The sequence below is a fragment of the Salvia splendens genome, chromosome 20 (genome assembly GCF_004379255.2).
Source record: "Salvia splendens isolate huo1 chromosome 20, SspV2, whole genome shotgun sequence".
NCBI lineage: Eukaryota > Viridiplantae > Streptophyta > Magnoliopsida > Lamiales > Lamiaceae > Salvia > Salvia splendens.
The window spans coordinates 20,084,725-20,099,031 of record NC_056051.1 but is presented as its reverse complement, the minus strand read 5'-3'; the positions used below and the strand labels follow the sequence as shown (position 1 = coordinate 20,099,031).

Genomic DNA, 14,307 nt, shown 5'->3' with positions numbered 1-14,307 from the left:
GCACCCTTCTCAGTCATGAACGACAGACTCGACCTACTAGAATAACCATTGACCATCTCTCGACTTACTGGGGCCGGGAACCCGGCTCCGGCAACGAAGGAACGTCTTTCACCATTAAAACCCCATGATTTTTTATAGTCCGAAGAAAAGCCCCCAAAAAGTTGTTGTTGCTTCAATTCAGCCAATTTTTGAGATGCAGCCACCAACTTGCAAAATTCAACCCTAGATGAGGTTGATGAGTGGTTATCCATATAGGGAATGTGATTATTCATCAAATTCAAACTATTATTCATCTCAAGCTTTGATGATCCAATCTTTTCATTTGCACAAACCTCCTTCGTCTTCTTCTCCCTCTTCGTCTTCTTAGCGGATTCAGAAGCAACCATGACTCTCATCTCATCGCGCATACGCGCAAACATGGTCTCCTTGGCAGATGCAAGCTCGCGAACTAGAGAATCCGCGAACACCTTTAGATCTTTCAGCATTCCCTCATCTTTCAAGCTTTGTTTCTTCTTCTTCTTCTTCTTCTTCTTCTTCATCGTTGTCACTTTCTTCTTCCGCTTGATTTGTTTTAGCTTCTTTTCTTCAACTCTCACGGTGCCATGGCTTCGTGGATAGTCATCATCCTCATCGCCTTCATCCCTCGCAAACAAGACTAGCTTGTTTGATGACCCTTCTTCATCATCGCTTGAGGAGTCTACGACGGCGTTGCTGCTCCGAACCTCCCATATCTTCGCAAATCCTTCGTCTTGCTTCATCAATCACACACACACAAAATCCTCACTAATCAAACAATTAAAAGAGAAAAGAAAAGGAAAACACTTCTATAAATTATCATTAAAAAAATATGCTTTCCACTAGAAATACCTGTATTTACCGTTATAAATATCTCGATCTTCCCTATATGAGTGAAAAGATAAAATCTCTTAGCCTGAAATTTCAAGCATTTTCACTCAACGAGGGAATGAAAAGATATGATTTCCAATCTTACTATATTTTTTGGCTTATTTTCTACGTTTTGATATTGTAAACAGAACCCCGTTTATGCAATCTTATCACGTTTTGAATCAAGATTTTTAGTGTCTCTCTCTTTTTTCTTGTTTTAGAGATTTTCTAATTCCAGAGATATTTCGTTTGTTGGTTTAATCTGATTTTATATGGCTGTGATAATTAATTCCTATATATGGTGGGGTGGCAGATGGGGCTAATTAATTAACCCACGACTAAATTCTGGAAAGCAAATAACGATTGTCTGACAAATATATTAGAGCATCTCCAATAACCGGCGTCACCACCGCGACGCCGATTTTTCGCCGACGCCGGTTTGACGCCGAACCATTGGAACCGGCGTCGGCGAAATCGGCGTCAAAATCGGCGTCGCCATGCTGATTCCCGCGCTGACGCCGGTTCCGACGCCGATCCTCACGGGCGCCATTGTGCGTCCCGGATCGGCGCCAAACCGGCGTCGGATTTAAATTTTTTTTTTTTTCGAAAACACTATATATACGCGCGTTGAACCTCATTTTCATTCGCACCACTTGTTTTAACGAGTATTCTCTCTACCTTACTTTCTGTTCAAGATCAATTTAAGAAATGAGTAATGCCGGTGGTAGTGGTGGGGATGCGGATGAGTACGAGCGTATGATGAACGAAGAGCTAGATGCCTATACGAGCCGTGAGGTTGATCGATGGATGCAGAGTTATATGCAGCCGGCGGCACCTCGCCCACGACCAGTTGTCCACCGTCGACAAGTGGTGCATCGTGATCATGAAGCTGCACATCAGCGCCTGTTCACAGATTACTTCGCAGAGGAGCCGCGTTTTGACGCCAACCATTTCAGGCGTCGTTTTAGGATGAGGCGGGACTTATTTATGCGTATTGTTAACGCATTGGAGCAGCGATATCTGTATTTCCGCTTCAGGCACGATGCGGCTGGCAGACCCGGCCACACCCCTATTCAAAAGTGCACTGCGGCAATCAGGCAGTTGGCCTACGGCACCGCGGCAGACATGTGGGACGAATACCTCCACATCGGTGAGACGACTGCCATCGAATGTATGAAGTATTTCTGCCAGGGCGTGATCGAAGTATTCGGTGATCAGTATCTCCGAAAGCCTACCCCCGAAGATTGCCGGAATCTGCTGCGGATGCACGGGGATCAGCACGGGTTCCCGGGAATGCTAGGCAGCATAGATTGTATGCATTGGGAATGGAAGAACTGTCCCGCTGCCTGGAAGGGGTTTTACACGACCGGCTACAAGGGAAAAAATCCCACGATGATCCTCGAGGCCGTGGCTGATTACCGGTTGTGGATTTGGCATGCGTATTTTGGGATAGCCGGTTCGAACAACGACCTAAACGTCCTCAACTCGTCGCCCCTTTTCAACGAGCAGTGCCAGGGCATCGGTCCGGCCATCAGTTTTGTCGCCAACGGCAACCAGCATGATATGGGCTACTACTTGGCGGATGGGATATACCCTAGGTGGCCCGTCTTTGTGAAGACGATCCGGTGAGCATCAGATCCGAAGAAGGCCTACTTTGCGACGCGGCAGGAGTCGGCGCGAAAGGACGTGGAGCGCGCATTTGGTGTGCTTCAAGCTCGATGGGCTGCAGTTAAGGGACCAACGCGTTTGTGGCATGTCGACTGCATTGCTGATATAATGTACGTCTGTATTATCATGCACAACATGATCGTCGAAGATGAAGGTGTACAACTGACTGATTGGGCCACCGACGATAATGAAGCAGGTCCAAGCCACGGCGTCACCACCGCCAACGTACGAGGAGGGGTACCGCACGATGAAGAAGCCCTCCTCCAAGCACATGCCGACATGCGTCAGACGGAGGCTCATATTCGACTGCAAAAGGATTTAGTTGAAGAGTTGTGGGCGCGGAGGATTGCAAGGCGTTAGTTTTTATGCAAATTTATGTAATTTTTTAAATGTAATTTTTTTAATTATTGTACTTTTTTTTTAAAATTAATGTACTTTTAAAATTTAATATTATTATTCGAATTTTCCGTATTTGTCTCGTAAATTAAATTCTGTATGTTGATACGAGTATAAATTAAATTATATAATTGTTATTAGTGATGTGGATAGGTAGTGTGAAGTCTATGTGAGGATTATTTGATGTCCAGTTGATGTGGCAAGCTGATGTGGCAGGAGAATTGTAGTGCTGATGATGTGGCAGTGTGAAGGCTATTTGATGGCTATTTGACGTCCAGTGCTATTGGAGATGCTCTTAGCGTTTCCTTGTTGAATTTTTTTTAAAAAATTGATATTTTTCACTAAAAGGTACTATCTTTTTAAAATTGAAATATTTGTTTTATTGGATTTATGGATTATGAAGATATTTCTTTAAGGGACAGCCAATATTTGTACTCCTACCTTTTAAACCCAAGTTGATATTTAAAGTAAGCGAATTGGGGTTTAAGATTTATCATAGGGCATTAACTTGGTGCAATATCATTTAAAATATGACGTTGTTCACATAATACTTTCAAGACCAATTGTATTAGATGACAAAAGGAGAAGAAAGAATTACTGAACCACAGGAATTCCATCTCGAATCGAAGCCCACACTTTTTGTAAACATTTTCACAAATCTCAACTCTCTCATATCATACCTCCACTTTTACCAAGTCCAAATCTTCCCCTCTACTCTGAATCCGACTCCACGCTTCCCATCGCCTTCAACCCTCTTGGTCTCTAAATAAATCAAACAACAATTTAATGAACCAGAGAGATTTTTAAAGGCCACGTCCGGGATTCAAACCTCAGACCAACACCCTTGGCCTAGAAAGAGAGTGAAAGGGAGGACGAAGCGGTACCTTCTTAGAAACCTTCTTCTCTCTGACCTCGTACCTTTCCAAGGTCAGATCGCATAACCATGCGCCTGGACTAACCAACTGCAAATGCACAACATTATAGAACTCAGATTCCTAAGATAAGTGACTTTCTTGATAATTCGCTCTACTACTTTATATAGCTGAACTTCAACACAAACAACCCAAAAAAAGGCGCTGTCATCATATAAAAGAATGAACAAGAAAACAGAGCCCCCACCAAAACCAATTATTGCATCAGTAGTTCCATAACAATTAATTAAAAACTTGCAGTAAAATACTCAAATTGTGGTGGTGGTGCGAGGCTACTATTATGAGCAACTTAAAACCAAAAAACTAAGGACTATATAATCATTTCCATGTAGAATTTCTCTTACATTAGAAAAGAATAAATGCAAGTTGCATACAACTACTTCCATTTCCAAGTAATTGAACAACAGATAATCCAAGTTGAATTTGTTGAACAGTCACATATACTTTTGGTGTGAATTTGTAGTAAATGATGGAACACAAAGTCGCTGTTCATATACGACCAAAATGGATGAGCAAAACGTGAATATTGCACATAGATTGCACCTACCTATGCTGCTGCCATGTCTGAATGAGAGGTTCTTTTTTTTCTCAAGCTATGTATTCACTCGAGCTACATATTTTACGCACTTCATTTAATTTGTGCAAGTAATTACCTAACACAGACAAAAAGGATAGCTAAAATAAAGTTCAGTGTTTTCTTATGCTTGGTTTTTCGTGATACGAAATCTAGATCAATCTTTCTTTACACACTCCAATACCCATATTAACTTTATTGCTATATAATTACACTAAAGGAATGAAATATTTCCTTACCTAACACGAGATGAATCGCACTAAAAATACAAAATTTTCATGTTTTTGATAACTTCTCAAACCAAAGATTCAAGTATACAACAAGAAGGGATTTGATAAATGGAGGAATGGTAAGCCTTACGTTGAGTGTGCGTTGGATAAACTTGGCTCGCTTCTTTGGTCTTTGCGGGAGCTTGGACCCTTTGATTGCCATGAAATCTTCTTCCTTCTCTTTGTTTGTCAGGGCGATCACAAATTTCGGCGGCCACATCGCCAAGATGGTGGTGTCGCCGCCAGAAGACGAGCCGCCCTTTTCTCATCGTGGCCTGTCCCGGATGACCCGGAGCCAACACCTCCACTGCCGTGTTGATAGTGGTTGTCGTTGCGGTGACTAGAATTATTGTTGTTGTTCTTGGTACTATTACTGTTTCCGGTGGTACCACCCCTCTTCTCTCCTCTTTCAGGGGATGTCAAACCCCTTACTCCGTTGCTGTGTCCTCTCATACCAAGAGAACTCTCTGAATTCCTAAAGATTGAATACAGCAAATAGCAAATCACATCACTATTCATAACATATGTAATAAAATACAAAATTCAACAACTTCCAAGATGAATTTCACAACATACATAAAAAATTGGTATACTAGTGAGAATTAATACTGACTACAGTATAATATAAAAACAATAGACGATTAAAGATTTTTAGAAAGGGTATGAGGGGAAATTACAGAAATAGCCTTGTGGGGAGTTCTGGAACAGAGATTTCGACTACGATGATTTCACATCATATATCAAAAATTGTTATACCAGTGAAAAATAATACTGAATATACATATAAAAACAATAAAAATTAAAGATTTTTAAAAGGGGGCGGAGGAGAAATTACAGAAATAGCCTTCTAGGAGACTTCTGGATCAGAGATTTGGGTGAGTTGTTTTAAAGAGAGTATATGGTTTTCTGATATGGGTCAGCGCCTTTTATTTAATAGTTATATATATACTACAAGAGACGTGGTATTTGAGGGCAGTGTGTGCAAATACAGAGAGAGAGAGATACCATACCAAAGCGTGAGTTGGTTTTTGGAAGAATCTGAGCCGTTGGATTGAATTCGTTACCCACTGTTTAATAATTTATGCATACTAATCTTGAATTACAAAATGTGGCGTGGATCAGGAAGATAACAATTCATTGCCAAAGGAGTGGAAATGAGAGATAAATAGTGGCCCACTTCCCGAAGCCAACCAATTAGCAGTTTCCAAGAAATGAAGGGAAAATGGCATCACTCCACATTATTCAATCTTTAATTGCTATAGACGAAATTTGTTTTCATTTTTGCTTTTTTGCCGAAACCAAAAATACAATTATCAACGCACATTAAAAAACCATTTATCCACACGAATTATTGCATGAAAAAAGGAAATAAATTCGGTGAAGAATAAGGATTACTTTACCTTTTATAGATCCAAATAAAACAACTTTGATTAAAAACAGTATCAAAATTCAAATCTAGGGCAAATAAGTCAACATATAAAGAAAAAAGATAAATAGACAAAAGTAAAATAGAGCATTATTTTTGGGGAAAATTACCTCAAAATTCGATGAGACGGAGAGGCCGGCCGCTGACGGAGGTTCAAATAGCCGTTACCACCACCGTTACTCTTATTAGTATTGAGCTGATTCGAGTTGGGATCTTCTCTCTTGATGAGATCCGACCTGACAACCCGGCGATCGATCCGGGTGGTGGCCCGCTGAACCGGAATCGAGTTGTTATTGGTGTGGTCCTTGGCCTGGAACTTCATGCAGCGTAGCCTTTTCCTGTTGCCCCACTGCAAGACGAAGTCGGACGACGTCGTAGCGGCTGACTTGGATTCAGATCTCACCAATAAGCCGTCTTTATTGGTGGAGTGAGGAATGTTCCTATCCATCGCCCCCCCTTTTGTACGCCTGTACGCCGTCAAGTAACATTTGCTTCTCGTTATTAACGGAAGTTAAAGGCTCTGTTAAGTAAATTACTGTGGAATTTTTGGGCCAATAATGGTGTAACCAAAAAGGAAGATAAGATTTAAAATAAAAGAAGATCACCGAGTTTCAAATGGGCAGACTTTTCGGCCAAATGCAGGTAAAGAGATAAAATAGAATACTGCGCAATCATCGTGAGGGGTGAAGAATTTGGGGAAAATAGTTGTATACTGGAATTCTGCACCAAAATTCAGATATACAAGTGGAGAAGAATTGAATGCGTGGTTCAATTGACTGAATGAATAGATTTGATTTTTTTTCTGGAAAAAGATAATGTCAGGAGCAGAGCACTCCGTTGTGGTTTTTGACATTTTTGGGTTGATTTGCTCATGTGGCGAGGAAAATTGTTGATGTATGACACAGGAAGAAACGGCAATTTTTCTACAAATTAGCTCTTGGTTTTTTAGGTCAAAATTTTCAGATAGAGGAAATTTTTTCGGAAAAAAAACATTGTTGGAGATTCACAAAATTCGAATTGTGAAGACGAAGAGATTTGGGCAAACTTTGAGACAGAGCACTTGAATTAAACATGAAGAAACTGGCGATGGATGAAGCTGAAACGATTTGAATATCACGTTCCAGAGAGAGAGAGAGAGGGAGAGACGGAGGGAGACGAAGGAAAGAAAAATCACCATTACCTGTTCTCCACCACTGAAACCTACAACCTCTGCCGATTAAATCTGATAAATAAATATCAGTAAAGCCGGAGTCCTCCAAATCTGCAACAACAGGCAACCAAAAAAATGTCGTCACGCACACAAAATGTAAATCATACACCAATTTTCTAATATTATCCCAAACAAATTACCTTGGTCTCCAACTTGGATGTTAACAGAGTTGAACCTCTCAAAAAAATTCAGCAGAAACGAATTGACGTCGCATACGCCTCAAAAAACAAGCAGAATCCACAGCAATTTAAGCTGATTTGCTCCCAAACAGCGCTGAGAATAGCGCTTTCAACAGAGAAACAGGAAGGATTCTGAGGTTTCTTCTTCGATCGATTGCGATCCTCTCATCCCCGAAACCGATCTCAAATCTCTCAAAAATTCACCTGTTGAGAAAAATTCAAACAGTATTATTACAAAACAACCGAAGGAATCAAAGTAGAATTACAAAATAATGATAATTACAAACCTTGCGACACAAATCGTCTTCCAAATATCAATCGAAAGGCATCAAATCAGCACAATCGAACTTGAATATGTTCTAAAACACATATACAGTCATTGAAACTCCAGAATTTAATTGTATGCGAAACTTTCTTCAGTTAAACTAGCAGAAATTGAGAATTTCTCACTATTAAATCGTTTGATCATTACAAAATCACTGCATTACCACTCAGAAGATAACACAGCCCTCCAAATTTGTGAGAGAAACTAGAGATGGAGAGAGGTTTTCTACTTAAATGTGAAGAAAGAACACAAAAATACGAAATACTCTTCTTTCTCTTTGGAGCCTCCAGTTTTATACAGTCCAGTTCTCCATCTTCAATCTGGACCGTTAAATTATCATAAACGGTGTTGATCACTCATCGTTTCGCCTGTTAGATGACGGCGTTACTCTGTCCCATCGCTAGTTGGAATGTGAAGACTCGCGACGGCGAACGTTAACGGAATACCTTACGCTGTTTGCAGGCATTTTATGTAATGAATTTTTTATTTGCAATAAAATAATGGTGGAGCTTTCTCGCTAACCGGTGCTCTGGCATGCGATTAAGTTAACCATGGTTAATTAAATGTATTAAGGTTAGCTTCTGCATGTATCTAATCTTGCTTTGAATTTTTAACCAACATCAAATTTGAAGGTTTTGAGAAGCCAATGATACCCAAGGGTAGTACGGATGTCAATCGGGCAGAACCTATTCGGGTTGCCGGTCAATCAGGTGCTGGCTATTCGGGTTGTGATCTTTCGGGTTATAAAAGTTCAACCATAACCCTAAAAGCTCGGGTTTCGAGCTAGCCCATTGAGTTGCGACCGATAAGATTAACAAGCGATCAATCCAATAAATAATGACGAAAATTAGTTATATTCATAAAATGTAAAATATTTAGTTATGCTAATTTGGGATATATGCTTAAACTCAATCATAAACATGATCAAATACTAACATTTGAGATATTTCGTGAAATTTTAATGCATATTTTAGAAATTTAAATATTTTTTAACTGAAATTGAAGTTTTTAATTTATCTATCAATTATTATATTAGTAAAAATTCAATATATAATTTGTGTATTTAATACTATAAAATTGAAAGTTTTTTTTAGTTATCTCTATTATAAAATTAATCAATGATGTGTCTAATTAGGAGTAAAAAACTAGAATAATAGAAATTTTATCAGGTTTTCGGGTCTAGCCCTAACGGTTTGCGGGTTAATCAAGTGCGGGCTAATCGGATTTTAATTTTATCAGACTAGGAATCTAGTCCTAACCCTATAAATCTGGCGAGCTATTCGGATCCGCTCACGGATTACGGGCTACACTAACACCCCTAGCCAAGGGTTCGTCACAACAAACTAGTGCATAATTTGAACATCGTCGTCACTATAATAAGTCGGGAGCACGTTTTATATATAAGACGTGATTTCTAAATTTGCGCATTTAAAACTAATAGTTTGCAATTAAAAGACTAAAGCTTATTTTAGAATTTGAATAAAAATATCAAATTTATTAGACATGTAGACTGTCAATCGCGGAATATATTCAACTAACTGATAAGCATTAGACTTACCGGACTTGGTAATTTGTGTTTGAACTCAATCAAGTAGTCAAGTCATATCAATCTTTATATTATCATGCCATCAAAGTTTTGGTATCAATATATGAATAGGGCGAATTTATATTATCATGTCATCAAAATTCCACGTACTCATAATGACAAAAATCATAATTTCACCAAACATCAATAAAGAAAAATAACGAGCCATCCATTAAAAAAAAAGAGTGAACTACAAAAATTATCGTTGGACTATGTGTTTATCTCGCTCATAGTCTCTGAACATTAAAAATATTGTCAGACATCCATGGACTAAGGATTTATCTCGAAATTGGTCATTATGCCCTTTTTTATACGAAAATACCATTTTTAGGGTTTGGGCAATTTGGTCTTTATACGCTTTTAACATTTTAAGTCTGATATTATTTTAATGATGTATTAACTCTGATATTATTTCAAAATTATCATTCTTCTTCCCTTTTGTCATCATTCACTTTGTTTGTTTATTTTAATATTAGATTTAATTTTATAAAATTAAATTTTAAATTTAGATTTTTAAATATCAATATATTTTTGTTAATAAAATTATTATTTATGGACACTATAAATATTGATTAAAACAATTAATTATTTTCATTTAATATAATATTCAGTTGAATCGAAGAAGTACATAAAAATAATACTCATGATGGAAAATAAGAGCTATTCTACTTAGCCTTCGTTCGGTTGATATAATTGTTTGTGATTATATATTATAAAGTTGACTAAAAATTTTATATAGGAGTATTTTGTTTAAATTTTCTAATTGATTATGATTGTTTTCAAATAAATAAACGAAAATTATATAAGTCTTACATTAGATGCATATTTATTTCAGAATAATCGTGTTATATGATCTATTTATGATTAAAACTATTAAATATTGATTAAAACTAAGTTGGCATCGGCATACCTTATTGATTAAATATTAGACACTATCAAATATTGATTAAAACTATTAATTTTTGTTATTTAATAATTTTAATAATTAATAAAAATTTATTGATATTTAAAAATCTAAATTTTAATTTTAATTTTATAAAATTAAATCTAATATTGAAATAAAGAAACAAAGTGAAGGATGACAAAATGGAAGAAGAATGATAATTTTGAAATAGTATCATATTTAGTATATCACTGAAATAATATCATATTTAAAATGTTAGAAGTATAAAAAGACCAAATTGCCCAAACCATCAAAAGGGTATTTTCGTATAAAAAATGGCAAAAAGACTAATTTTGAGATAAACCCTTGGTCCATGAATGTTTGACGATATTTTTAAAATCCAAGGACTATGAGCGAGATAAACCTATAGTCTAAGGACTATTTTTTGTAGTTCACTCATTAAAAAATAAATAGAAGGATGTGCGGAATGTTGAGCAAAGAGTTGACCAAATGTTGAATTTCATTGTTTTAAGCTAGAGGCAAATTTATTTGAAAATTTAGTAGGAGTAGTATGTTCCTCTGAAAAAACGGCTTTATTTCTCAAAAACTAAGTTGCCGGCTAACTTATATTTTTTACTACTTATTAATTTTCTCTGATTTAATAATGCATATATCACTACTTATTAATTTTCTCTTGTAACATAAATGTTGAAGTTGTTTGCAACTCAAGAAATGCCCACAATTTCAGTACACAGTGTAACCAATTTGATCATATGAACAAGAATAGGGCCTTTATATTCCTGACCACCAATAACATTTTCAATATATATATATATATAAATATAACATCAAGCTCATCTTCATATCTACAAGCTCAAATCCAGGCCCAATGCTTCCACATACCCCGGCTGCAAGGCAACAGCGAATCAAGCGCTGAAGCCCCTATAGAGAGAGCTCCAAGGGTTGGAAGGGAAGGTGGTGCAAGCTTGCGCTGAAGCCTCGGTCATCGCCTCAATCTTCACACCCTTGTTGCAAATGTTGGCAAAAGCTCGCATATGCTTCATCCCGTACTGGGATAGCGCCCCACAGCACGCCTCAAATGTCCTAACCTGTAATTGCAGATAGGAACGAACATGTTCCTGAATGAAACGAGTAGGGAATGGAACAAAGAAGCGATGAATGTTTATGGGATGTGTTAAGTGTTGTTACCATGGTTTTCATACAGCTCCAGTCTTCTACAAGAGGTTTCCCAGTAGGTTGGATGTAGTTCATGACTTCGTGGCTCTTCTCAATCCCGAAGAGGAATTTGCCGATCAGTTTGATGCTGTTGTCAACGTGTGCGCGGTGTGCCATAGCCTCAGCGAGCTGGATCTGAGCTTCAGCCTTGCGATCAGAACCTTCAGCAGCCTTGCGAAACTGCAAGTAGGAACCAAAAATGTGAGCTATGTTACATTTATTTTATCCTCGTTTGATCTTTTCTATATTCCGATTGATCTAATAAGTTGAAACACACAAGTGCAGAGGAAACAAAGTGATCAAACTCGATTTGGCACACTTACCTTATGCCAGAAATGCAGGAGATCAGCGTCGCGCTGGTTGACAGCTTGTGAAGATGGCAACAGAGAATTGTCCACCGCAAAAGTGAGATTATCATTGGCAGGATCTGTGCCAATATACAGATAAAGAGCCTCCGTGTTTAGCTTCACGTCGCCATATTGCATGACGTGGGAGCCATACTCACCATTGTCATTCGCTGTTCGCTTCTTGACCTAAACATCCAGTTAAAGGTCATATTTCTTCACAAATTGAATATCACTTGGTATGTGTAGGAATCCTCATTTGAGCAAAGAACAAATTTAGTTTCGGCAGATCTTACCAGCTCGTACTGCTGCTTCAAAGTTTCAGTCCGGAGATTGTGCACGTCACTGTTGATAAACACCACAAAGTCGATATTGATCAGGAAAACAATACATCAGAAAACATAGTTTCAGAACTAGCTAGACAACATTACACAAGAAAACATAGCTTCAGAATTAGCTAGACAACCACCCCACGACTCTCACTATCATCCTTACGAAACTATGCCAGTCTTTTGAGTGACATCAAGATAAAGTTCCCTTACAAGAGAAATCACTTACACTCTAGGAAATTTTCTTACTCGCATACACAAAGACCATATATGAATAAAGATTTAATGAAGTCCAAAAGTTTGGTGTATATGTGGTATTAATTACCTATCTTCCATCCAGGCAATACTATAGAGGTCGCCCAAGCAGGTGTCATATTCAGGGGGAGGACTCGGGTTATCTCCTGGGCAGTAGGTTCCCCAACTATTCTCAATCGCATTTGCTGCAGTTGTTGCATATATGTTCAAGCCTTCGGGAAGAAGACCTTCGAATATGCTTCCAGATTCACATGCTTCCAAATAAAATACCTATGGCATAATATGGAGATATTTAGGTTTCCTTTATTTTTTGCTTCAGAGATGAACAATTCCACAAAAAATAATGCCTGTAATCAAATTACCAGGCTCTTATATGTCCCAGCAGCATGCTTCTGTCTCAAGACATCATTTAGGTCATTTGCATATATATATGGTCCGGCAGGCGTCCCTGAGTATACATAACAGCATCAAGATAATCAGTCCAACGCACAAACTCTATTAACGATTAATACTCGGTCCAATGCAGACAACTGATTGATAGAGGACATTCTCTCAATGTATTCTGCAGATTTCTTTCAACTTAAGTTTATCTTTTTGTTTGTTAGTTTATCTTTTCAAAGTTTGAGTATGTTAGGGAGTCTTTAGTTTGTTAGAGTTCTAATTCAAGTTGGAGTCTTTAGTAGAGTCTATAAACATATTTATGGTTCTTAGTTTAAGGTGTCCAAAAAAATAGTTAAGTCCAGTGATTTGGTGTGAAGGCCTCAGTGGAGGAGTGGCCCTCTACGAAGGGAGGTGTCATCCTCTATCAAGAACATACTACTATTTTCTTAGAAAATGGAATGCATAGGATGGATTTTCTTTGCAATATATCAAAAGAATTTACTAACCAAGAATTCCAGGACCACCATGATCTGTGTAATATATGAAGATGTGATCGTTCGGACCGCTGTCCACAACCTTGCCACTACCTCCTTTCACTGCAGTTTTGTTGCCAAGAATCACAGCGTAAAAGTTTTCAGCAGTTACTGCATCTCCAACATAATCCTGCCCCAATTAACTATATGAGGAAACCATGGCTTTTTCTACAACTGACAAGCAACTAGGACACTTAAAATGGACACATACCTTTGGAACTCCCTGGTAAACATCATCACCATGCGGGTTGTTGATGATGACACCAGGCCGAGGGTTTTCACTATTATTGGCAATGTCATCATACATGAAAACAACAATGTTTTCATCCTTCAGACCACCTTTCTTTAAGATTTGATACGCATGACACACGTCAGCCTAGTACAATAAAAGGAACATGCATCAGCTTCACTGATCCGATACAGATGAAAATCGCGGTCGTTCACACATAAAACAAGGCATGAATAGCAAGCTGGACCAATATAAGCAAATAACATATAGGTTGCTTTCATGTGCCTTTTTTGCAATATCACCTTCTTTGTTCTATCATTTCTTTCTGGATATTTTCATGTTCAGGCCAAGTTTACTAATCAAATTTCAATTACTAATTATGCTCAGCTTCAATCATATTCAATTCAAGGTAATTAAAAATGCATATCAACAAAAAGGAAAATGTGAATTTTCAACTTAAATTAATTGGGGTTCCTGTGAACCCACTCTCACGAGTCACAACAAAAAGAAATTATGGTTATGATTAATAATCTTTGTGGGCCCGCTATGAATATGCCTTGACAGCCTTGTGCATTACTGAAGCACGCCAAAGATAACTGCTACTTGGAATATATTTATATCTTCCTTAGGTCATCCACAACGCTGTTTCTATACCGCTCTTATACCGT

General features: G+C 37.9%; 2 protein-coding genes across 2 annotated transcripts; both read right to left on the bottom strand.

Moving 5' to 3' along the window:
- Positions 1-3,438: 3,438 nt before the first annotated feature.
- Positions 3,439-6,106, bottom strand: LOC121781145. The gene is made up of 4 exons (XM_042178844.1): positions 5,560-6,106; positions 4,816-5,199; positions 3,834-3,911; positions 3,439-3,711 (listed from the first exon to the last, which is right to left on the bottom strand). The coding sequence occupies exons 2-4, from the start codon at positions 4,942-4,944 to the stop codon at positions 3,661-3,663; spliced, it is 258 nt and encodes an 85-aa protein (XP_042034778.1). The 5' UTR covers positions 4,945-5,199; positions 5,560-6,106; the 3' UTR covers positions 3,439-3,660.
- A 4,968-nt stretch (positions 6,107-11,074) lies between these two features.
- On the bottom strand, positions 11,075-14,213 carry LOC121781633 (vacuolar-processing enzyme gamma-isozyme-like). The gene is made up of 9 exons (XM_042179356.1): positions 14,196-14,213; positions 13,622-13,786; positions 13,384-13,540; positions 12,859-12,944; positions 12,567-12,766; positions 12,209-12,257; positions 11,892-12,101; positions 11,542-11,748; positions 11,075-11,441 (listed from the first exon to the last, which is right to left on the bottom strand). Exons 1-9 carry the CDS (start codon positions 14,211-14,213, stop codon positions 11,259-11,261), a joined length of 1,275 nt encoding a protein of 424 aa, XP_042035290.1. The 3' UTR covers positions 11,075-11,258.
- Between the last annotated feature and the right edge of the window lie 94 nt (positions 14,214-14,307).